This window comes from Macrobrachium rosenbergii, chromosome 20 (assembly GCF_040412425.1).
Source record: "Macrobrachium rosenbergii isolate ZJJX-2024 chromosome 20, ASM4041242v1, whole genome shotgun sequence".
Classification (NCBI taxonomy): domain Eukaryota; kingdom Metazoa; phylum Arthropoda; class Malacostraca; order Decapoda; family Palaemonidae; genus Macrobrachium; species Macrobrachium rosenbergii.
In genome coordinates this window covers 48,260,339-48,286,794 of record NC_089760.1, presented here as the reverse complement: position 1 = coordinate 48,286,794, position 26,456 = coordinate 48,260,339, and the positions used below count along the sequence as shown (strand labels likewise).

The window sequence follows — 26,456 nt, the reverse complement described above, 5'->3', positions numbered from 1 at the left end:
CATGCCAAAGCAGGGGGGGAAACCAGATACTGGGAGGGTCACCGGGTGACACAGGGCCTCCCTCAGAAATAGATTTTTCCTTTGTCAAAATCCCTTTTCTGAGTTCGTCCCTGTGTCACCCGGTGAAATAGTAAAGAAGAATCATGCCAAGCCTGCCAAGATACAAAATAAACAAAAGGTGATCATGAACAAAAACACATGCTATGAACAAATTAGATTTAATATGCGATCTCAGCAAAGCAAAGATAAACAAATTACAGGTAAGTACGGGAGGAACAAAAACACCCAACAATACAATGATATAGATAGGTACACATAAATTATACATAAGGGAGTACATAATATACCTTAAACAATATCAAAATGTGAGGTACACGAAGCATAAAATAAAATAACACAAGTACCTCTAGGCTTAAATCTAAATACACAGCATAACAGAACACAATCACCAAGACAAACAATAATAATGGCAATACTAGTATCAATATTGAGGAGCAAGGCAGTGAGGCATGATTGAACCAGAACAGGCAGAGAAATAAATGAGGCAGGCGGGCGGGGGGAAAGGATTAGGGTTAAGGATAATTAAGGATAATTAAGGTGGGGGATGACACTCCCCACAGCCACTGTAGAGAATTTCAGAGCTTCGAGTGATTTTAGATAGTGGCGTTTAAACACTAGAGGTGATTTCCATCCCGTATACATGGTAAGTTCAGCAAAATCCATATTATGAAAATAATTAGTAGAGGTAGCTACCAAGACGGATATCATGAACCTTAGGAACTGAATCCGGGTTGGCCTGTTTAATGAAATACAGAATTTGTTGTCTTATAGCATTCAAAGAAAGAGTTCCACCTTTTTCCCTGATGAAAAGAGGACCCGACATACACTGAGGAGTTCTTTGTAAGTAAGCCTTTAAGGTAAAGACTGGGCACAAGGACCGGTCCTGTGGAAGAGGCACCACCTTCCAGGGGGACCACCTGTCCTGAGGGTCTTCATTTTTCGCTAGAAACCTAATATCAGGGGAAAGGAGAACTTCTCCCGATGGGAGGAAATCAATGTGATCATCACCTCTAGAGAGAGCAGACAGCTCTGAGATTCTGGCACCTGAAGCTAAGCTAATCAAAAACAAAGTCTTCCTTAACAGATCCAGATAAGAGCATTGTGAGTTATCAACATCAGAGGCCAACTTTAGAACATCGTTTAGGAACCAGGTAACAGAATGTGGGCGTGTTACTGGTCTCAAACGGGCGCATGCTCTAGGGATGGAGGAAAAGTATGAATCTGTAAGGTCAATCTTAAAGCCATACAAAAATAACTTCTTCAAGGCTGATTTAGCTGTAGTAATAGTGGCCGGAGCTAGGCCTTTTTCAAACAATGATCTAAAGAACGTAACCGCTAGGTTAGTTGTCATAGTCTTAGCTTCAGATGCCTTCAAAAAGGATGCTAATTTTTTGACTGCTGAATCATATTGCCTGAGAGTAGAATCTCTCTTATCGGATTCTAGAAACAGAGTGTTAACGGGGTCAATGTTTGCTCCCTTTTTAGCAGCAAATTTTATAAAGTCCATAAAACTAGGGCATTTTGAATTCTTAAGGAAGCTGACACAGTCTTGGTTTGTACTACTTGGGTCAGTCTGGGTTTGGGTATCTGATGACACCGCAACTTGAGCTCCAGAAGCAGAGGGAACCAGTTGCTCTTCGGCCAATGGGGGGCTACCAGGGCTAGCTGGCCCTTGAATGACCTGAGTTTGTGTAGTACTTTCAACAACATGTTTATTGGGGGAAACAAGTAGATCCTCTCCCAATTGTTCCAATCTATAGTCATTGCGTCCGTGGCGTAGGCATGGGGATCCAGATTGGGAGCCACATAACAGGGAAGCTTGTGATTGCTCTCTGTGGCGAACAGATCCACTTGGAGTCCCGGAACCCGGCGGCATATCCAATTGAACGATTCCCCGTCCAGAAACCACTCCGTCTCCAACGGAGTAGTTCTGGACAGGGAATCCGCCACCACGTTCCGCACCCCCGCAAGGTGGGTGGCTGACAGATGCCAGCCGTGCTTGTTCGCCAGGGAGAAGATAGCTAACATCACCTGATTTACGCGACCCGATTTGGAACCACCCGTTTATGCAATGAACCACCACGGCGCTGTCTAACACCAGCCTGATGTGAATCTGGCCGGCGGGGCAAAGTTTCTTCAGAGTTAGAAACACAGCCATAGCTTCCAAGGTGTTTATATGGAACTGTTGAAACATTGTAGACCATGTCCCTTGTACTTTTTGTTTTGATGAGTACACTCCCCAGCCGCTTAATGAAGCGTCTGTGTGGATTACCAGAGCTGGGGGAGGAAATTGAAGGGGGACAGACTTCGAAAGGCCTTTGACTACGGACCATGGTCGAAGTCTTGTCTTCAAGATTTGCGGGATTGAAGAGACCCTGTCTCTGAGCCTGACATTGGCTTGTCTCCGCCACACTGTTTATGTCTTTTAGTCTTGCTTTCAAGAGCAGGTCTGTTAATGAAGCAAACTGAAGAGAGCCGAGAATCCTCTTTTGAGACCAGCGGGATGCCGCTTTGCCCTTCAGAAATTTTCTGGTAGCGGCGGCTATCTCCCTCCGCTTGGCCGGCGGAAGGGATAGCCTGTACGAGGTTAGGTCCCACTGGAGACCCAGCCACTGAAACCGAGACTCCGGAGTCAGGCGGGACTTCTCCCTGTTCAATTGAAAGCCTATGGACTCCAGGAACCCGATCACTATGGCTGTAGCCTTCCAACACTCCTGTATGGATGGGGCCCAAATTAACCAATCGTCCAGGTATGCTACTAGGGAGATCCCCCGGGACCGTAGCTGCTGAACAACTGTTTCCGCCAGCCAGAATATCTTGGGGCTATATTGAGCCCGAAAGGCATGACCCTGAAGGAGTAGGCCTGTTTCCCTAGTCTGAAACCCAGGAAGGGAGAGAAGTTCCGCGCAACCGGGACGTGATAATAAGCGTCTGAAAGATTGACAGAGGTGGTGACGGCTCCACGCAGCAGTAGAGTCCATACTTGAGCAACTGTAAGCATGCGAAATTTGTCGCATTGTATGTAGAGATTTAGACGCGACAGATCTAGAATCACTCTTTGCTGGTCGGAATCTTTCTTGGGGACAGTGAACAGCCTGCCTTGAAATTTGAGGTGCCTCACTTTCTTTATTGCTCTCTTGTTGAGAAGCTCCGTCACAAAGTCCTGTAGAGCTTTGGAGGAGGGTTGATAAAACCTGGTCAGGGGAGGAGGGTCCCTGATCCAGCTCCAACCCAGGCCCTTGGACACAATGCTGTGTGCCCAAGGACTGAAGGACCACTGGTCTATGAACCAGTATAGGCGTCCACCTACCTGACTGGTCTCAATGGGAGGAAGCAGGTTTGTTTCCTCTACCACGGCCACTTCTCCCCGGGAGACGGATCCAGCTCTACCTCTGTAGGGGCTCGGCCTCTACCCCCTTGCGCTCCTATTAAGGCCGTGAAAGACCCCACGGCCTTCATAGGTAGGGGGTTGTACGCCGGGAGAGACGTACATAGGCGGAGCAAAGGATTGGGCTGGTTGAACCAGCACATACTGTTGGGGTTGAGCCTTGGAGGTGGACAGTTGGTTCACCGTTGAGACCGGAATTGCCTGAACTACCGTCTGGTGTTGTGGTCTCCTATGCCTTCTGTAACGTTTCCCAGGCTTATTCTGGGAACCGCTAGACTCCGGGGCCTTCCGCTTAAAGACGGAGATACCCCACCGGGAGCGCAGACTCTGGTTGGCCCTGGTTGCTTCGCCCAGGACACCGGAGACTTCGTCTTCTGGGAAAAGATTTTCCCCCCAGAACGAACTCTTCATGAGCCTGTTAGGCTCATGACGAATGGTGGCATCAGTGAAGATGAACTTACGGCAGTTCATCTTTGCCACCATGAAGTCGTACAGGTCCGACTGGAACCCTGCTAACAGGGATTTAGTCAGGACCTGAAACAAAACTCCTCAGCAAAGGAGACGGCGGTCGCTTCTGAAAGGCACAGCGAGTTCAAAGACCGGCTCAGACGACACCGTGCCTCGAACTCAGCCTTCAGGAGAGCTTCCGGGATCTTAGGAAGCTGCTCACTAAACTGGTTTGACGTGCAATCTGCGTCCAGTTTACCAACAGTAAATGTGGACGGAGCGTCCTTCCAGAAGTCATCACCCCCTGGGAAGATCAGAGATGTAGGGTCTGATTCCCGAAGCTGAGGCAAGGGTTTGCCATCCAAGCAAGCCTGAGTGGTTGCGATAGCAACCTTGTTCAGGCAGGGAGTGGGTAGGTTATCCCCGAGGGAAAACATAGTGTAGTTGGCCTTGAAGGAGGTCAACTTCGTGTTCTCCGCCCGCCACTCGGAAAAGGTGCGCAAGAGAGCAGATTGCGCCTGATCCCTAGGGAAGATCACCGTCTCCTTAGGGACCTTGTCTGAGTGCACCCAGGCTTCCTCCGTCAGCCTAACAAAGCCTGGGTAGGGGGGCAAGAGATCAGCCGGGAAGAACTCCAGCTCCTCCAGGCGTCTGGTACCTAGTCCTTCAATGGTCAAGGTATCCTCGTGGCGAATAGCGCGAAGAGCGAAACACCACGGGTTCCCAACATCAAAAGGAGGGAGGGTAGCAGTGTCAGGGATCTGGTATTGCGGTCCGGCCCCACCGGAGCGTGCCATATCGGCAGGAAGATTCTCCTGAATCTGCAGCCTCTCCGTCAGCTTAGAGAGCTTGGCCTCCACCTCTGAAGAGAACTTCTCTAGCAACATCCCTGCAAACGCCTCAGGGTCAAAGGCAGGCTGGCGAGGAGGGCTGGGCCTGGCCGCCCTCTTACTCGTTCCTTTGCCCGAGGTACCTGGTTTGCTCCCGGAGGCCACAGGTTCAGCAACCTTTGGCTTCGACGGGGGGAAAGGGGATGCCTTGCGGGAAGACGAGGACTTGAAGCCCTTCGCCTTCCACAAAGTCTTCAACTTGGGGACAGTAGATGGAGCGCTGTCCCTCAAGATAGAAGACTTAGCAAAGCCCTGGAATGAAGAAACAGAGGATGAAGGGGAATCAAAGAGGGCGCCCGCCCCCACTGCCTCACTTACCTCTCTACCTACCTGGTCCTGCTCGGTGTTCATGGGCTCCAGGTCCAAGTCCAGAGCGGCGACGTCCTCCGAAACCTCCGCGTAAAGGGGATCCTCTAGGAGTGGCTGGGTCACGACCCGGATCTGCTCGATGATGGGTGCGGCCACATCAGCTGGTACAGCCGCAGCGATCCGGGCTCCGGGTTAAAGCAAATCTCTCAGCTTCCCGTCAAGGACGTAGGGCTTCCCCGACGGGACGTTCCTCCCAAACCCAGCCACCCAGGCGCGGAGAGACTCTAGGGCCTCCTTCTTGGAGGACTCATCGGCCTGAAAGGGGGAGCAGGGAATCAAGGGGGGCTAATACAGGCAGTCCCCGGTTTACAACGGTTCCGACTTCACGACGTTCGAGGTTACGACGCTTTTCAAATATATTCATCAGAAATTATTTCCTGGCTTAAGATGCATGTTCGGGTTACGACGCGTCGTCTTAAATCCGACGGAAGAAATATGGCCCCAAAACGGCAGAATAATCATAATTTGAAGGTTTTTTTGTAAAACTCAATAATAATGCAGTTTACATCGTTTTCAATGCACCCAGAGCATTAAAAGTAAGGTTTTCTTATGATTTTTGACGATTTTCGACGATTTTCCGGCTTACGACGATTTTCGGGTTACGACGCGGCGCAAGAACGGAACCCCCGTCGTAAACCGGGGACCGCCTGTATACCGTAAACTATATAAGCGCTAGAACATAAAATATAGCAACGCAGCAAACTGTAACTATCATGAAGAATGAAAGAAAGCAGCTTACCGACTCGTCCTGGATGCACCCACAAAGCGCGAAGCAAACCTCACAGCCCTCCGGATGCCAGACGATTAGGTCATCAAGCCGGACCGCACAGCCAGCATGGGTCCGACACACCACATGCCGGTAGGGTTGGTGAAGGGTGGCAGTACACCCGGGCTCCTCACAACGAAGTCTGTAAGTGTGAACAGTAAATGAACCTACCACTCTAAGAAACTTAAACTAAGGAGGCACAGGTATTTTCAAGCTGTACTACCGGAGTACTCCGGCGGAATGAAAAACCCCCGTCAGAGATGGGCCTACCAGAAAAGTAACTTAAAATTAGGGTAAGCAAAAAGCCCCTCGACTGCCGGAATACTCCGGCGGAATGAGGGAGCCGAATCAACGGGACCTTTACCACAAGGGGTGCCGGGAATAAGACGGCGGAACCCAAGGATAAGATCACCGGACTCTAATAACAATAACAGAAATAATTATAAATCCGACGGCAGGGTGAGCTGCCGGAAGCAGAATTAATGCATACATATACAGAGGATGGTAACATAATCGGTTAACAATGATATAAAATTCCACACTCCCCGGAGTCCGGCACCACCCCCTCCAGGGATCCCAAGCCTCAACTGCTAGAGAACAATAGAAGGTTGAGGCTACAAAACACCACAAATCCACAAGGGCAGGTGTAAGTGCCAGTCAACCCAACTAGAGTATCCCGAACGCCGGAGCGAACGCGGGACAAGGCTGAGAAAAGTAACCCTGAGAAGGTTCAAACACCTGCTCGACCCTAGGAGAGCGGGTTAACGAGACACTGAGCTCAGCAAAATGCCATCGGGGACCAGCCCTGGGAGGGAGCGAATCCCTCCACCAGGAAAGATCCCACAACTCGGGGTGGTCGTCGGACACCGACGTCACCGCGTGAGAAGATGACAAAAAGCTGGACCAGGGTAGACCAGGGTAGGGGGGGGGGTGGTGGGAGAAAGAAGGGAGTAGGCCAGAGCAGAGGAAAACAGGAGACTGGGGAAGATGCCTTCACCCGCTCAACCGTAAACCCGACCACGCTAGGTAATACCAGCTGGAGAGATCATGGCCTACTCCGAATGAAAGGGAAGGGAATAGCGGCTAAAGGTCTCCATACTCTCACCCCACACATAGACGTAGCCTATGACATAAAAAGGGGGAGAAGGAAAGGGAGGGATGAGGAAAGAACAGGGAGAGAAATTTCCGTGTCGAAGACCAACCAGAGCCGAACGGAAGGGAATGCTATAAAAGCATGGAGGAGACAAACCCACAGAAAAAACCTCAACCCCTCCGTAAAGAAGGGGGAGGACTATGGGGTCTCACTCCACAACCCAAACCACGGTCAGAGGATGGAACAACAACAGAAACTCCCTCCACCTGCTGATCCCCTCCTCTCGCCTAACCTAACCCAGGTGAAAGGGAGAGCAGGAGGCCAAGGGCGCAATAAAAAGCCTAACATACACTAGGCAGAATAAGATAACCAGAATAATAAATCACCATCATATGTGCATAAACAATAAAATATATTTGTGCTTGTGCTAGGCGCGTAGCCTAACCGAGAGAGGCGACAGGAAGTTAACAGTAAAACTGAGCCTGACGCCCCCCGGTAACAATAATAATAGTAAACAGTTAAAAACATGATGTCAAGCACTAGCAAAATAATAATATAATAATTATAAAGCTAAAACTGTCCAAGGGGAAACATCCTGGGGAGTCACCTAAGCGGGAAGATGACGGGAACCCAATGCGGGAACCCCAATGATACGGTCAACAAAATTATCGTTAGAGAAACACCGAAACAACCCAGCTTAGGGAAAACCACCAGGATGAATCCTAGGGGAATAAAGATAAGCAATGAGCCAACAAGGAAAAGCCCAAACAGAACAAGCTGGACGGGCGTACCTCGCGGACAACAGGGCTGGCTGGGGGACGCCGTAGCGTCATGACAAAACCACGTATAATTAATAAATACGGGCTGAAACAGCCAAACTTATCATAAAAACCCCACAATAAGATGGTACTTAACTTGGATACAGTAAAGCTGCTCGACGACATGCTGGATAATAGAAATAACAGCCAAAAGCACAAGCCACCAGAAAAACAGTGAAAACGATCACGTGCTAGAAAAGGAATGGGAATAGATGGCGCTGGGGTCGCCGCTTGGCGGGCGGGTGAGTGGGGGAGCTGGAACGGCTTCTCGCTCTTCCGAGGGATTTTGCCATTGGGATGTCTTTCGAGTGTGGTTCTGTGGCTGTGATTTGTTCACTCACCCTTATCCATACCAACGCCTTCTTGATATAAGAAGATGCTCGATCTGGGGGTAGTAACCCCAGCATTCCTGATAACTTTTTTTCTCTGGTATATTTAGCAATATTTATACCTAGAAATTCGTGCAAGAAGGAATTTCACCGGGTGACACAGGGACGAACTCAGAAATGCCACTTTATCAGGTTCCAGGGGAGGCTTTTCAGTGTTCCAAAGAGGGACTCTCAGGAAAGGAGAGTCATTCTGGACCTCTCTGCTCTCAACAAAGCAATAAACTGTCCCAAATTCAAAATGCTGACGATAGATCAGATAAGACATACCTTGCCAAAGGACAGTACACCTCTTCTATCGACTTGAAAGACGCATATTGGCACATTCCAATCCAACCTCATTTTCGCCAGTATCTAGGATTCCGTCTAGGTCACCAGTCGTACAGATTCAAAGTGATGCCATTCGGCCTCAATGTAGCCACCAGAGTGTTCACGAAATTGACCAAAGTGATCTTAGAACAACTAAGACTGCGGGGGTGAATGTCATGGCGTATCTGGACAATTGGCTGATCTGGGCGGAATCGATAGAAGAGTGTCTAGAAGCGTCCCGAATAGTGGTTCAGACCTTGCAGGACTTCGGGTTCCTAATCAACTGGGAAAAGTCACGGCTGAAGCCAGAAAAGAAGTTCAGATGGCTAGGCCTACAATGGTGTCTAGAAAGAGGAAAGCTAGCCCTACCAGAGACCTCCAGGAGGTCAATAGTAGATCAGGTAAAGAGGTTCAGAAAAGCCAAGAGTTTTTCCAGAAGGAACCTAGAAGTAATGCAGGGCAAACTCCTATTTGCATCAATAGTAGATCCAGTCTTGAAAACGACTTTGAAGGATTTGAACCGGATTCTCATTTTAAAGGCAAACAAGTCATTCAGAGACCACAAGGTCCCGATGAAACGGAGGTGCAAGACAATGCTCAAACCGTGGGCATCGAATCAGGCCCTGAAATCTTCTGTCCTGCTAGTCCCAAAACCAGTCTCAGTGACCATTCATACGGATGCTTCGGCGAAGGACAGATGGAGGGGACACTCAGATCAAAACAAAGTGTCCGGGAAGTGGTCGGGAGCCCTCAAATCTTGCCATATCAATATCAAAGAAATGATGGCAGTGCTCCTGTCACTCAAGGGACTGAAACCCAAGAGGGGATCTCACATTCAGTTGTTCATAGACAACAAGCCGGTGGTACAATGCTTGAAGCATGGGGGATCAAGGTCAAAGCCATTGAATCATATAGTGCTGGGGATCATGAGATTAGCTCAGGTGAAGAAATGGACTCTGTCAGCATCCCACCTTGCGGGAGCTCAGAATGTCCTAGCGGACTCCCTCTCCAGATTCAAAGCTCAGGAAGGGGAGTGGGAATTGGACAGCGGGTCATTCAGCGGGATCCTCCAAGATCACCCATACCTTCAGGTAGATCTGTTCGCAACACGCGACAATCACAAATTACCGAATTTTGTCACCCCCTATCACAACCTTCGAGCAGTGGCCAGAGACGCGCTTTCACTGGACTGGAACCTGCTGGGGAACATTTATCTGTTTCCCCAACGAATTTATTAATGAAAGTAGTACAACTCCTCAAGGAGTTCAAGGGGAGGGAGTAGTGATTGCTCCAATGTGGCCAAACAGCCCTTGGTTTCCAACCCTACAGAAGCTGACTTTTCATCACAAGCCACTACATCTTCCTATTCTTTCCCAGCAGGTTCAAGGGATAACTGTCTACGCCTCCTCCTTTCTGACGAAAAGCCTTCACATGTGGACTTTCTCAGATCCCTGTGCTTCATGGAATGGTCACCTGAAGTCAGGGAATTCTTAATCACTAATATTAAGGGGAAATCCGCCAAACAGTATCAGTCAGTGTGGAACAAATTTGTCTCATTTGTTAGGGACCGTAAACCAACTACCATCGATAATAACTTCGTGGGGGAGTTCTTTGTGTTTTTATTTGACGTAAGAAAGTTGGCTCCCTCCACTATTAAAAATCACAAGGCGGCCCTTGCGGTTCCTTTAAGGTACGGATTCGGAGTAGAGGTGCATTCAGAAGAGTTTGAAATGATGATGAAATCAGTGGCTCTCCGCAGGCTGAGTGAACAACCATGTGAATTATCATGGGATCTAGATACAGTCCTAGCTGCTCTGAACAGACGTTCAGACAATAATATGAAATTTTTGTTAGAAAAAACGTTGTTTTTAGTGGGCCTGGCAATGGGAGCCAGATCAGCAGAGATCCATGCGCTAAAAAGAGGAGATCAGTTTTGTTCTTTCGGAAAGAATAAAGTAACCTTTTCATTCGGAGAATTTTTAGCTAAAAATGAGAATCCGTTTCATAGACGGAAACCCATAGTTATCCCTTCTTTGCCCTCTAATGCAAAGCTGTGTCCAGTGGCCACAGTGAAAAAGTACCTTGATCGCACCAACCATATCACGCAAGGGCCCCTCTCTTTTTGGTACCAAACGAAAGCACCCCACTTTGCCTAGAAAGCCTCAGAACCAGCATTTGTAAGTTAATTGTAGATCTATGCCCAGGATCAGACCCAAAGTCACATGACCTCCGTAAGTACGCAGCCTCACTTGCCTTTTTCGGTAACTTTAGTATGGAGGACGTATCTAAGTACACGGGGTGGTCTGGGCATGGAGTGTTTGTCAAACACTATGTTAAACAAATGCGAGGTGTCCAGACTGCGAGCATATCCCTCAGCAAAGTCGTAGGCAAGAGATAAGGACGCCCATAAGGTGAATTGGCTGGCAAGAGGAACTCTTCCTTTAAAGTGAGTGAGTGTTTTAAAAACTGGTAGGTTATTTTTTCCTATTATGGTCTATTTCTTTTGCTCTTCACCAATACACAGTCTCTTCGGAGACAGCTTAAAGGGTGGGCTATTACAGCCGTAAAGGGAAAGGATTTTAGATTTCGGTTTGAACCCAAGGGAAGCGAAAAAGCTTTTTTGGTTAGGGATAGTGGCTAAAAGCCCATTCTCCCTGTCAAATGATGTTTGACGGCTTTATAAATATACAAAAGCCTCTTTAAAATGTTCTCTGGTACACCTGCATGAGGCTATTGCGGCTCCCTTTGACTAAAAAATGGGGTTTGAACCTGAAGGGAAATGAAAACCCTATTTTTAGTCTGGGAGCCGCGAGAGCCTCAGACCCTCCCAGTTAGCAGTAAGTATATTGGGTTTATGCCCACCCCTTCATTTGCAGGGAGTATAACCTTTTAGGGAGGCGCGGCTATTCCTACATTGGGTATAAAAATAATGGTAATAAAACCATGGTGGGCTGTCATTTGCAAGAGAGACAGAGAGAGATAAAAAAGGAATTGCACTTTTTTTTTAAGTGTATTTATGCAGTATATTTTGTTACACATATTGGGAAATGGGTAGATAATTGCCTTTTGTGTGGAGTTTTCAGTATACAGTGTGATGGTTGTTGTTTTATAAGTATAATGAGTGTTCACAGTTATGTGGTACAGTATTGAGAAGGTAAGGTGAGGAAGGGTATGGAGTTGCCCTTGCACACTCCCTACATATTGTTACTTGTCCTTATGTGGATTTCAACATTATCTGATGGGCCCTTTGCTCTATTACTCTGGATAATTGAAGGAGTACTGTATAGGATTTATTTAATCATAATAAAATTCGAAAATCATTCTAAATGCTCCAAGTGCAATTGGGTAGGAAAAATTTAACAAATTTTTCTGACTGCTGTAAATGAATGGAGATTTTTGGCGAGTCAGTTAAGTAAAGTCAAGTCAAAGGACAAAGATTAATAGGCAGGGATTATTTAATAAAACACAAGAGATGTTACATTAACAAAGACCAGCAATTAGACCTAATGAGCAAGGAAGCTGCAAAAGAACCAACAGTTATTTGTGAAAGTATTATCCTTGGAACTAGCCAGTATTGAAAGGTATGGTTAATTAGGAGAGGTCAATTTTCCATATAATATGCATGTAACAGATTTAAAGGTATCATTGCATAAATTTCTTGATTTATATTTACCTTTATATATGTCAAAGACTTGTATAATTCAGGATCTAATGATGGAAGTTCATCTATTGATGAATAGAGTGATGACTGATGCTCTCCTAAGACTTGACTCAGAAAAAATGAAGCAAATGGACAGTCAATTACAATACCCTGAAAAGAAAGTAAGCAATCATTACAATTTACTCTTGGAGCCAATTGGGAAGGTTTTCATTTCATCAATTACCGTATTTTAGGAACTCATAAAGCAAATAAGTAGCATCTTAATTTAACAGCTGCTTTGCAGAAATGGCTTTCTGATAAGTAACAAAGTCTGTTAAGTAACAAAAACCCTATATTACAGACTGCTCTTGAATATTTTCTAGACATCTTACAGTTACCAGCATTTCCACAGAGTTCCTAACCTAAACTTTTCTTTACACTAATATTCAGTTGAGAAGATTGTCTAAAAATGTATCACATCTAAAATGGCAACATAGCAAAAAATTATCATAATAACATGGCTGATAAGTACAGAAGTCCATAGGCTGAAGTGTTTCTGTATGCCCCTTCTATTAATGTTAAACATTCTTAAAGCACCTCCTGAAACTGCAATTGCAGTGAAGAACTCATGTGAAACCATCTAAAAGTATGTTACATATGTCTCACATGGAAATGCAATAGATTTCATGTAACTCCTCAGCATGGGAAACATTGTATTGTGAACTTGATAAGTCCCCAATGTTATGCCAGAGTCACACATTGGCGATTCAAGACCAAGACCGTCGTAACGGCCGAAAATTTGCTCACTACGACATCATTACAATCTAATTATGACCAAGTTGCCATCAATCGGCATGAGTTGTAACTGTGTCGCCAAACTTCACAACGTCTGCCAAGTGATGGAGGATGTGCAAGGCTGCCCAGCACCTATGCAGTCGAGTCACGGCAACTGTCAAAAGTCTCCTTGTCATGCCACAAGAAGCAATAGTGTCATAATGGCATTTCAACTGACGCAATGGCATTGCCACTTGACTACGCAGGACGTACCTAGCAATGTCGACTTGTGGCATCCAGTACAACGTACACCATGTACTTAACAACCCCAAGTACACGGCTCCTTTGACAGGAGCACAGCTGAGCACGTGGTTAAAGTCGATCAGAACGAGGTGTGGGCAGTTGACCAAGACCAAGAGTGGCCAGGCAGCAGTGAGGGACCTGAAAGACAGGGAAAGGTGGATCCTGACGACGTTTAGCTTCTTTGGGAAACACACTGTCTGTCAGAAGAGGCCAAAGACCCTTGGATTGAAAGAGGTAATTGTTCTGCCCTGTATTGGTTTCATATGTTGTGTTTTTTCCTGATTATTAAATATCATAATATAAAAGTTTTCATGTTTCATACATGCTGTTTCCAAAATTATTATTATATTTCCCTTTTTCTTTCCCTACAGTAAGCTGCTGCTGCCACTGCCCTTCCTGATGCCCCTGACAAACTTGTGGCTGCTGGTGGGGATGATGACGAGGCGAGCATCATCCCCGCCATCGAGGAAAGTAGGCCTAAGATAAAGAAGTCTGACCCTGACGTCAGCAGACTGAAGACTCCATCTTTGAGAAGGTTAATATTTTATTATTTTCAATCTTGAAACATAAACAAACGTGTTGATTCACATTTATAAAATATTTTATTTTCATAACATTAACTATATATATTTTTTGTCTGATTGTTCCTGGTTTTCATTTTTGCAATAAAGTAGATATTACTTTTGTGTATTGACTAATATTTTTTTTCTATTTTTTTAGGTGACTGAACACGTCGAAGCAGCCAAGAAGGCACTTATGGAGCGGATGCTTACTGGAATTTCCATCTGAAGAAGGTTGTGCAGGATTGCCCAGAGATTGACCCATTGTTCTGTATGTACCTCCAGAGATCAGGTTTCTTGTGAAGAGAGAGAGTATAGAAGGTGATGAAAGAAGGGAGATTGAAGGCGAGTTTCAACCTTTTCCCAAGCACCAGATATGTGTTTTGGGAAATGGACCAAGATACATCGTCAACCACATCTTCCGTGCCTCAGCCAGCACCTTCAACATCCTTTGCGCCTCAGCCTCCTGCACCTTCAACATCCCTTGCATCTCAGCCTCCTGCTCCTTCAACATCCCTTGCATCTCAGCCTCCTGCACCTTCAACATCCCTTGCACCTCAGCCTCCTGCTCCTTCAACATCCCTTGCATCTCAGCCTCCTGCTCCTTCAACATCCCTTGCATCTCAGCCTCCTGCACCTTCAACATCCCTTGCACCTCAGCCTCCTGCTCCTTCAACATCCCTTGCATCTCAGCCTCCTGCACCTTCAACATCCCTTGCACCTCAGCCTCCTGCACCTTCAACATCCCTTGCATCTCAGCCTCCTGCTCCTTCAACATCCCTCAGCCTCCTGCTCCTTCAACATCCCTTGCATCTCAGCCTCCTGCACCTTCAACATCCCTTGCACCTCAGCCTCCTGCACCTTCAACATCCCTTGCACCTCAGCCTCCTGCACCTTCAACATCCCTTGCATCTCAGCCTCCTGCTCCTTCAACATCCCTTGCATCTCAGCCTCCTGCACCTTCAACATCCCTTGCACCTCAGCCTCCTGCTCCTTCAACATCCTTTGCATCTCAGCCTCCTGCTCCTTCAACATCCCTTGCATCTCAGCCTCCTGCACCTTCAACATCCCTTGCACCTCAGCCTCCTGCACCTTCAACATCCCTTGCACCTCAGCCTCCTGCTCCCTCAACATCCCTTGCATCTCAGCCTCCTGCATCTCAGCCTCCTGCACCTCAACATCCTTCGCTCCTCAGCCTCCTGCACAACCAGACCAACTTTATCGGCTGATGACGCAGCAAACGGCTATGCTTCAAGGTCAATGGATGTCTCCTTGTTCAGGCAGTGTTCCTGATGGTGGGTCGTCTACACCCACACCTGTCATGACACCTCCGTAGCCTCTGACACTGCTGAATCTCAGCCAAGTTGCCAGTGACAGTTTCCTAAACAACATATTTCCCTCAAGTCCCGCTTCAACGATGCCTCCTACTTCAAGTGTATTTTGGTTCCCTTTATTTCTTTTTGTTATTTGTTCATACAATAATAGAAAGAAAAAAAGTTCTACGTGTAACTGTTCTCTAATAATGCTACTGTACTGTAAGTTCTTTTTGTACCTTTTCTATATGACACTAAATTCTTCTGCTTCCATAAACTGTACATGTCCTAGTTAGTTCCCATTTTTTTTCTTTTTTGTTATTGTTCACACATTAATAAAAAAAAGAAAAAATTTCTTGTAATTGTTCTCTAATAATGCTACTGTAAATTCTTCTGCTACTATAAATTTATATATATATATATATATATATATATATATATATATATATATATATATATATATATATATATATATATATATATATATATATATATATATATATATATATATATATATATATATATATATCACACATTACCACAGGTGAAAAATAAGAAACGGGGTGTAGGTCCTGACCGGTTTCGACTTTATTTCAAGCCATTGACGAAGGACTGATACAGAGTATGAGAAGTCACAAATATATATACTACAAGAACAGTACTGACGAACATACACAACCGTTAGAGACTACATATCCCCACTCAGGCGGTGTCGAGGTAGGAGTGGCCTTTAAAACTCATTTGGCTAAAAATCACAATATACTCTCAGGGGACATTGCTGATAAACAGACCATACACCACCTCAGATCCACACCTGACAGGTGTCACGGAGGCGGAGTTTGGAAACTCACTAACATTACTACCCTCGTACTGTGTTTACAAATATGATAATCCTATTTTCATACATCTCTACTGCCTACCTTAAAGTTTAAACAATTTACAAATTTCTTTTGATATTAAAGGATTAAGTTTATACATCCCTTGACTGATATTCATATTATGGTTGTAACTTTCTTTTATAAAGCTAGATTCAATGATGTTCCTTTCCAGTGCATTATTAGAATATACAATCCTTTTTGCCCCTTCCCAGTTGATAGCATGATTGTTCTCACTAACATGTACAAATATACCACTGTTCCCTTGTGCATATATCACACATTTCTTATGCTGTTCAATTCTTTTTTCCAGTGCTTTCCCGGTTTGGCCAATATAAAAGTTGTCACAAGACTTACACGGAATTTTATATACACACCCTTTAGTATTGTCAGGGGAGTTCTTGATAAGTACATTTTTCATTGTTGTATTGTTCTTAAATGCGACATTAACACCAAAATTCTTAAGAAAATGAGGGATATCTTTCATATTATTATTATAAGGCAAAACAAGCAAATGGAAAATGATGGGTGCTTACCGTTTTTGGATGTCCTCATACGAAGAAATAGTAGTGGGTTTAAATATAGTGTGTATAGAAAACCCACTAATATTTCTTCCTATGTGCATTTCTATTCTGGACAAAGCAATAAGGTTAAAAAGTCAGTGTTTTCATCTATGTTTTTAAGAACATTAAGGGTATGTAGCCCTGAATATATTGATGATAAAATAGATAAGATTAGGAATGCAGGCAAGAAATTGAAATATCCTGATAGTGTATTAAACAGTGCATTTGAAGCGGCAAAAAAGACTATGTATCAAAACCAGAAAGAACCTTACAACACAAAAAATTACGACCGGCACCCCGTGGGGAGTTTCTATCGGTGTCCAGCGGGTGTTTCCCACCCATCTGGCCACTGCTATTCGGTTCCCACCACTTTGCTATTCCTTCCCTATTCCTTAGCATTTGGCGTGTGACCTAGACTTCTCCCTGCGCGAGGGACGTCGATCACTTATGACCGGCACCCCGTGGGGAGTTTCGGTCGGCGTCCAGATAGTGTTACCCACCTATCTGGCCTCCGCCTTTCGGTTTCCGCCACTCTGCTAGTGTTTCGTTTGTTCGCTTCTCTCAGTGTTAGCTGGAGCATCGAACACAGGTCCAGGGACACTATCTTGACTTCCGCTAGGTTCATTCTCCGCCGAGTTTGTCAGGTCTCCCGTTGTTCTTGTACATGTCACCACTCCGGTGGGTATGGTGTTCAGTTGGTTGGCGACCCGCCACAGGCGCTGAGAGTTGAGCCAGTTTTGAGGACTCCTCTCCGCCTCCTCCGCCGCTACCATAGGTATGAGGTAACGAGATTCCCGGGGCAATCAGAGCGGAGTATCATAACCAGCGTATCTTTAAAGTACTCCTGTTTACATAATTAGTTGACCATTCTGTAGCATATCTTTACCATACCGCTGCCGGACTCTTTCCGGCGGTGTTTAGTTAATTATATTATAATTGTATTATAATTGTTGTATGATGCATGGTCCTAGGTTAAGGTGTACTGTTACTGCCGGACCTACTCCGGCGGCCCTTAACTTTATGTTATTCATGTATTGTATATTATCTTTATACTGCCGGAGTTATCTCCGGCGGGATTTGGATTGACTGTAAGCATGCTCCATCACCCATTTTTAGGTTAAGGTATCTTATCTCCGTCGGACCTACTCCGGCGAGCCTTAACTAGCATACTCATGTATCATCTGTCCACTTACAGATGGTACGCTGTCAGGAGCCTGGGTGTACGGCGGTCCTCCAGCAACCCTGTGGCCATGAGGTGTGTCGCTCTCACTCTGGCTGCGCGGTTCGCGTCGGGGACCTGATCGTCTGGCACCCAGACAGCTGTGAGGTGTGCTACGCTCTGTACGAGCGAGTGTTGGATGAGTCGGTAAGCTTCAAGTCCGCTAACCTTTAGTCTCCTTTTGACTTTATTGCCTATATTGATAGATATGGCGGTTGGAGATTATTTTAGTAAGCCTTGCTTTTCTTTCAGTCTGACCGTAGTTCCCGCGACTCTTCGCTGTCGACCCTGAAGATCTGGGTCGGCGGGTTTGGGAGGAACGTCGCGTCGGGGAAGCCTTACGTCTTGTCAGAGGAGATTTGTAATCTCCTCTACCCCGGCGCCCGGATCTCAGCCGCAGTTCCGGCGAAGTAGCCGCCCCTTTGGTCAAGCGGATCCGGGAGGAGATGCAACCCTCCCAAGATGACAACCTATGCAGAGAGGTGGCGGAAGAGGTGGCGGCCATCAACATCAACCTTGAGCCGATGAGCGTCGATCCAGACCACCAGGTAGAAGGTAGGGGGGGTAAGTGAGGCAGGGGGAGTGAGTGTTCCTAGTTCCCTTTACAATTCTCCTTCTTCCTCTTCTTCCTTTCAAGGTTTCCCAAAATCTGCTTACCTTGAGGACAGATCGAGGTCTACTGTCCCCAAGGTGAAAACCTTGAAAACGAAGGGCTTATCTAAGTCCTCTAGGCCTCAAAGGTCTAATTCTGCAGCTCCCTCGAGGTCGTCACGGGCTCTTAGCCCAGTGGCGTCTACTAGCATGGCTGCTCCCCCTGCCAAGGGGTCGAGATCCAGGGCAGTTAAGGCGAGTCCCCCTCAACTTAACTTTGACCCTGAGGCTTTTGCAGAAGTTCGACAAGAAGGTCGAAGCTAGGATCAATGACCTTTCCTCTCAGCTCGCTTCGGGCTTAAAGTCTTCAGGAGATTCCGTGAAGTCTTTAGCCGAGAGGATGCAGACCCAGGAGAGCTTGCTCTCCGGGTTTATGCGCTCCGGAGTGGCGGCACAGACTTACGCTGTTCCGGATGCCTCCAGTCTTCCTCCCTTCGATAAGGGAAATCCATGGCGTCTGGCTCTTCATGCTCCTCGGCATGAAGATACTCTTACCATTGAGGGCTTGGGTACATGTAGGTTGGAAGAACTGGAGTTCTTTCCACCCGACCTAGTGCCTCCCTACCCAGGTTACGCCAGGCTTACAGAGGAAGCCTGGATCAGATCAGACAAGGTCCCGAAGGAGACAGTCATCTTCCCTAGGGACCAAGCCCAATCCACCTTGATGCGCACTCTCACGGAGTGGGAGGCGGAGAACACTAAACTTACCCCCTTCAAGGGGACTTTCACTATGTTCTCGGTAGGTGATGCCATCCCTACCCCATGCATGACTAAGGTAGCACTGCTGACTAGTCAGGCAGACATCGAGGGTAAGCCGCTACCTCAACTCTGGGAGACAGATCCCACCTCTCTTGTCTTCCCCGGAGATTCGGAATTTTGGCTGGGAGCTCCGGCCACGTTCACGGTGGGCAAACTCGACCCTGAGTGCGCTTCATCCCTCTTCAGTGAACAGCTTCCCAAGATTCCGGAGGTTCTTCTAAAAGCGGAATTTGAAACCAGGTGCAGGTTGAGTCGCTCCCTGCATTCCTTGACTCTGACGGAGGCAACGGCTGTGACCTACACCAAAGAACCTCTCTTCCAGGTCCTAACCAAACCCCTGTTGGCGGGATTCCAGGCGGACCTGTACGATTTCATAGTGGCGAGGATGAATTGCCGGAGACACATCTTTGCGGACGCCACTATAAGGCATGAACCCAATAGGCTCATGAGGAGCTCTATTTGGGGCGCCAATATCTTTCCGGAGGATGAGGTTAACAATGTCCCGGCGGAGGCAACCAGGGCAAATCAAAGCCTCCGCTCCCGCTGGGGTCTCCCCTTCAAAAGGAAGGCCACCGAGTCCGCCGGACCTCAAGCCAAATCAGGGAAAAGGTTCAGGAGGTACAAAAGACCTCACACCCAGACTATGCTACAGGCTGTACCGGTCTCCCAGGTCGGTCAGCCCTCGACTTCAAAAGCCCAGCCTCAGCAACAGTTTGTGCTGATGCAGCCGGCTCAGCATACCCTTGCTTCTCCAACCTTCGTGGCGTCCCCGGTTTTCAACGCTTCATTTGAAAGCCAGGGGGCGTTTCGGGGCTTTAATAGGAACACGAGGGGAAGCAGAGCCAGAGCCTCCTTCAGAGGTAGGTCTGCGTCACGTTCCCTCTCTCGAGGGAGAGGAGGCCGAGGTAGTAGAGGAGGTAAGCCCTCTCCCACCCAGTGAGTCTCCTCAGGTAGGCGGGAGGTTGTATCTCTTTCGGGACCGATGGACCTTCAGTCCATGGGCCCACAGCATAGTCTCCAAAGGTCTGGGATGGAGCTGGAGCAGAGGTCCTCCTCCGCTAGTCAGATTCCATCAGTCCCCATCCAAAGCCCTCCTGGACTTCGTAAAGGACCTGCTTCAAAAGAGGGCTATAAAGAAAGTGAGACACCTGAAATTTCAAGGAAGACTGTTCAGCGTTCCGAAGAAAGGCTCCAGTCAGCAAAGAGTAATCCTAGACTTGTCTCGTCTCAATTTATACATTCAATGCGACAAGTTTCGCATGCTTACAATCTCACAGGTGCGGACCCTACTTCCCCATGGAGCCGTCACCACCTCTATAGATCTTTCAGACGCCTATTATCACGTCCCGATTGCGAGAAATTTCTCTCCTTACCTAGGGTTCAGACTAGGAAAACAAGCTTACTCGTTCAGAGTCATGCCATTCAGGCTCAACATAGCGCCCAGAATCTTCACCAAACTGGCAGAAACAGTAGTCCAGCAACTGCGGTCCCAGGGTATCATGTTAGCCGCATACCTAGACAATTGGATAATTTGGGCATCCAACGCCAAGGAATGTCGGAGAGCAACAGCCATAGTGATCAGCTTCCTGGAATCCCTAGGCTTTCAAATAAACAGGGAGAAATCCCACCTAGTTCCGGAGGCTCGATTTCAATGGTTAGGAATCCAGTGGGATCTGGACTCACACAAACTGTCTCTTCCGCCAGCCAAAAGGAGGGAAATAGCCAAAGCCACCAGGCAGTTCCTCAAAAACAAAAGAGCCTCTCGTCGTATCCAGGAAAGAGTCCTAGGTTCTCTTCAGTTCGCATCTGTAACAGACCTGCTTCTGAAAGCCAAACTGAAAGACATAAACAGTGTGGCAGAGACGAGCCAACAACAGATTCAGAGACAAGGTGTCCCTAATTCCGCTGGTGTTGAGGAAAAGATTTCGACCGTGGTCAACAGTCAAGAGTTTGTCAAGGTCAGTACCTCTCCAATTTCCTCCTCCGTCGTTGGTGATCCACACGGATGCTTCCCTGAGCGGGTGGGGAGGATATTCCCAACACAAAAAAGTTCAAGGAACATGGTCCACTATGTTCCGCCAGTTCCATATCAACATTCTCGAAGCAATGGCAGTATTTCTAACTCTGAAGAAACTACGTCTAACCAGACAGATTCATATCAGACTGGTACTGGACAGTGCAGTAGTGGTGCATTGTATAAACAGGGGGGGCTCCAAGTCGAGCCGGATCAATCAAGTGATGATAGCAATTTTCTCCCTAGCAAGAAAACACCGTTGGCATTTGTCAGCTACTCATCTGGCAGGTGTCCGGAATGTCATTGTGGATTCTCTGTCCAGGACAACTCCGCTGGAGTCGGAATGGTCTCTGGACAAAACATCATTCGAGTGGATTTGCCGTCAGGTACCAGGTCTCCAGGTAGATCTGTTTGCCACAGAGAGCAACCACAAAATAACAATTTTTAAAAGTAAATTGTATTTTTCCTAACTATACAAACCCGAGGTCCTTTACATTAGGAGATTACTTTCAGGCGTAGGCTGGAAACGGCCGTTGAACTTCAAACAAGGTGGATTAGGCAGTTAACTACTGTCCGGGAGGCGGGAGCCCCGCCTACCCGGACGTAAACATTCCAATTTGCTTTTCGGCCCAGGTACAGATTGAGGGGTGGCATGAGGTGGGCATAATTGTAAAGGACCTCGGGTTTGTATAGTTAGGAAAAATACAATTTACTTTTAAAAATTGTTATTTGTTCCGACACAATATACAAACCCTCGGTCCTTTACATTAGGAGACTCACTGATAGGAGGGAGGAATCTGAAAAAAGTCTCTCTGAACTGACTGGAGTTCACCACCTTGTCTTCCCTTCCTGGTCGTGAGAGCGAGGAAGGGAAAAATTGCCTCTGACAAAAGATCGGGTTGTAGAAACGCAAGATCAGTTGTCAGACTTCTGGGCCCCTTTGCATGAAAGAGGAAACGTCAGTTCATGTAAAGTAAGCTAGGAAGAATAGATGTCGGATGACAATAAGGCAAATACAAGTTTTGGGTTTGTCTCAAGTCATGGACTCCCTCCTCCCCTTGCAAGAGGAAGGAGCGGGGTTGCTTCTATTAACCTGAAAGGAAATAGAACGGAAGCTCTAGTTATGTGCTTACCTGCCTCGATCGTCCGGTCCAGCTTGTAACGGCTCGTCCGCTCCCTGCCCGTGGGAAGGGAGCTTAGGATGGGGAGAGGAATAGAGGCCAGTCACTCCAGAATCATCTCCCAATCACACCGTACAACATAGGCGAGATGTAACCTGTCCCACTAGGGGAGCTGGATAAGCTACACAACTTGTTGAGCAGCCACCACAGGACCCAAGGAAAAAGTGTCCAAGGACTTGTGTGCAACATCCCGGAGGTAGAAGGAGGTGAAGGTAGTCTGTCGGGACCACACCCCTGCCTTCAGTACCTGTGGTACCGACATATTCTTCCGGAATGCCAGGGACGGACCGATGCTGCGGACCTCGTGAGCTCTCGGACGAAGCGTACCGGTGTCGTCTTCTCCTGCAGCAGAGTACGCTCTCCTTATCGTCTCACAAAGCCAGAATGAAATGGTATTCTTGGACACTTCTTTCTTGGTCGAGCCAGTACTAACGAAGAGTCGTCGACACTCAGGCCGGAAGTGCCGAGTCCTCTTCAGATAGCGCCGCAGCACCTAACAGGACACAGTAGCATCTCGTCTGGATCATTATCTACAAAGTCCTCTAGGGAGGGGATCGTGAAGGACTCGAACCGTCGTCAGGGACCGAAGGGTTCTGAGTCTTAAAATTTTCCGGGATGAAATCGAGCGTAACTGATCCCCATCCCCTTGAGTGTTTAACATCAAAGGAAAGTCCGTGAAGCTCGCCTACTCTCTTCGCCGATGCCAGGGCAAGCAAGAAAACAGTCTTGAGGGTCAGATCCCTGTCTGACGACTCTCTTAAAGGCTCGTACAGTGCACGAGTCAGGCTCCTTAACACGAGAGTCACATCCCACGCAGGGGGCCTGAGATCCCTAGGTGGGCAAGACCGTTCGAAGCTTCTCATGAGAAGAGAAATCTTGAAAGATGATGAAATATCTACTCCTTTCAGCCTTTAGACTAGGCCGAGCGCAGCTCGGTAGCCTTTTACAGCTGAAATGGAGAGAAGCTTCTCTCGGCGAAGGAAGACGAGAAGTCCGCGACCTGCTGAACAGTAGCTCCGACCGGAGAGATACCCCTTCAACGACACCAACCACAGAAGACGGACCACTTTCCCTGGTACACCGCTGCAGAGGATCTTCTGAGGTATCCTGCCATCTCTGTTGCTGCGCGGCGCGAAAAGCCTCTCGCTCGCAAGAGATGGTGGATAACCTCCAGCCGTGAAGACACAGGGAATGCACTGCCAAGTGGAACCGTTGAGCGTGAAGTTGACGCAGCAGGTTGGGCCAGGGGGGGATCTCTCTCGGCGCCTCTGAGAGGAGAGCTAGCAGGTCCGGATACCAACTGGCCTGGAGCCACTTGGGTGCCACCAGAGTCATTCTGAGATTCAGGGTGATCATCACTCGGCTGATCACCCGGCGAATCAGACAGAATGGGGGAAAGGCGTACGTGTCGAGGTTGTCCCACGGGTGTTGGAACCCGTCCTCCACAGCGGCCCATGGGTCCGGCACGACGGAACAGAAGACCTGGAGTTTTCTGTTGTGCCGGGTGGCGAACAGATCGATGACTGGACGCCCCCACAGATCGAACAGCCTTTCCGCTACCTCCTGATGGAGGGACCACTCGGTCCCTACCACCTGGCTCTGGCGGCTGAGCTTGTCTGCCACGACGTTCCTCTTGCCTGGAATGTACCTGGCTGACAGCTCTACTGAGTGAGCTATGGCCCACTCGTGCACCTGCATCATCAACTGATGAAGCTGGTGGGATACCAATACCCCCTGCTTGTTGACATATGCCACTACCGTGGTATTGTCGCTCATCAGTACCACGGAGTGTCCCATCACTCGATCCTGGAACTCTTGGAGAGCCAGGAAGGCCGCCTTGAGCTCCAGGATATTGATGTGAAGGTGCTTGTCGTCTCGATGCCACACTCCCGAAGTCAACAACTCCTCCAGGTGTGCGGCCCATCCCTCGGTCGATGCGTCCGAGAAGAGAAGCATATCCGGAGGGGGAGTATGCAGAGATACTCCTATTAAGAGGTTCCTGTCGTCTAGCCACCAGTGCAGGTCCCTCCTCACTTCCTCGGAAAGAAGAATGAGGAAGGACTGGGGGTCCCGGGACTGGGACCAAAATTCCTTTAGCCTCCACTGGAGAGACCGCAGGTGAAGGCGACCGTGAGGCACTAGTTTCTCCAAAGACGACAGGTGACCGATGACGACTTGCCACTGCCGAGCTGGTTGTTCCTGTCGAGACAGGAACAACTGTGCTGCCTGCCTGAACTTGCTGATGCGAGAGTCCGAGGGAAAGACTTTTGCTGCCACCGTGTCTATCAGCATGCCCAGGTACTTCGTCCTCTGCTTGGGGATGAGATCTGACTTCTCCAGATTTACCACGATCCCTAGATCTTGACAAAACTCGAGAAGACGATCCCTGTCCTGTAGCAACTGCAGTGAGAGCTCGCCAGGACTATGTCGTCGAGATACCTCAGTAGACGTATCCCCCGCGAGTGGGCCCAAGCTGACACGAGAGAACACTCTCGTGAACACCTGGGAGCGGTCGCGAGCCCAAAGCAAAGTGCCCTGAATTGGAAGACCGACTCCCCGAGGACGAAGCGAAGGTACTTGCGAGAGGACGGATGGATGGGTATCTGGAAATACGCATCCTTCAAGTCCACCGTAAGCATGAAGTCGTTCTCCTGATGGAGTTCAGCACGGACCGCTGCTGTTTCCATCGTGAACCGGGTCTGGCGAAGAAACAGTTCAAGGGAGAGAGGTCTATGACTGGTCTCCATCCCCTGATGCTTTCTCCACGAGAAAGATATGGCTGTAAAAGCCTGGAGACTGGTCCGACACGACTTCCACAGCATTCTTGCTCAGCATGGCCTGCACTTCTTGCTGTAGTGCGATGTCCTTTGATGAACCTGCAAGATACGTTCGGAGATGGACCGGAGAGAAGGTGAGGGGAGGTCGAGACTCGAAGGGTAGTAGATATCCCTCCCGAAGGACATCCACTATCCAGGTCTCGGCTCCGTGTCGCTGCCATGTTGCCCAATGGCTCGACAGGCATCCCCCCCACCTTTGGCAGCTTCTGGGGGGGAACGCCGCCCCTAGCGTTTCCCCTTCTTCTTTCCTTTGCCCCCTTTACCAGACTGGAAAGGGGGCTGAAAAGGGCGGGAGAAACCCCCTCTTTTCGAGGAAGAAGAAGGCTGGGTGTTTCCCTGGGAACCCTTTGAAGACTGGGACTTCTTAGGGGCCGAGGAAGAGCCAGCCTGGCCCGAAGACCTGGCTGCAGTGGATCGAGAAGAACCGGAGGTCTTAGCCACTGCCTGGTGGACAAGTCGGTCGTTCTCATCAGCACGACGTTTGTCCACCGCGGCGTCCACCAACTCCCTAGGGAAGAGAGAGGAGGAACCCAGCAACGGTCCATTCCGCAGAGCAATTGTCGACTCGGGACCCACAGACCTGGCAAAGCGAGAGAGAACCGCGTCTCTTCGCTTTAACACCAGGTTAGCCCACAGGTTTGCAGTCTGGTGGGCAAGGTAGGAAATAGCCCTACCTCCAGACTGGCACAGTCTCCCGAAGGCAGAATCCTCCCCAGGTATGATAACGCCTGAGGAAGCAGCCAACCTCGATACTGTGAAGGACCACAGATCGAGCCAGGAGACTGCCTGAAAAGCCGCCATTGCGGTGACTTCCAGGGTTGCAGCTTCTTGTTGGGAGAGAGAAATGTTCTCTGCCGACAATTGCTGCAACGAAAGACCCGGATCCAAATGAGTCAGGTCCGGGTCAACCTGCTTAGTCGACAACGTCCCTTCCGAAGGAGTATAGAAGCGCTTCTGACAAGGTAGAGGAGGGGGAAGAAGCTTGTCCGAGCAACTCGATCGAAGGGAGCTGTCTTGCCCAGACACAAGACCATTCACTTGATCGAGAACTCCCTCGGCAAGCTCGGACCACGGCAGCCCCACCGATGCCTTGGGTTCCTTCTTGGGACCCCAGAAGGATTCGAGGCGCGACGGACAATCTACAGAAGAGGCTGTGGCCCCTTCCCCGAGGTCATTGTGCTGACGAATCAGCGCGATAACCTCAGCAAAAGTCCTCTGTATTTCGGGGGTGTCCGCATCCT

General features: G+C 48.2%; 1 protein-coding gene across 1 annotated transcript in view; it reads right to left on the bottom strand.

Annotated features, from left to right (window-relative positions):
- The window catches only part of LOC136849338 (ubiquitin-protein ligase E3B), a 961,194-nt gene that overhangs the window by 201,595 nt on the left and 733,143 nt on the right, over positions 1-26,456 (bottom strand). Inside the window, exon 16 of the mRNA XM_067122699.1 lies at positions 12,200-12,337. Coding sequence (XP_066978800.1) covers positions 12,200-12,337 — 138 coding nt within the window. The remainder of the gene's footprint in view (positions 1-12,199; positions 12,338-26,456) is intronic.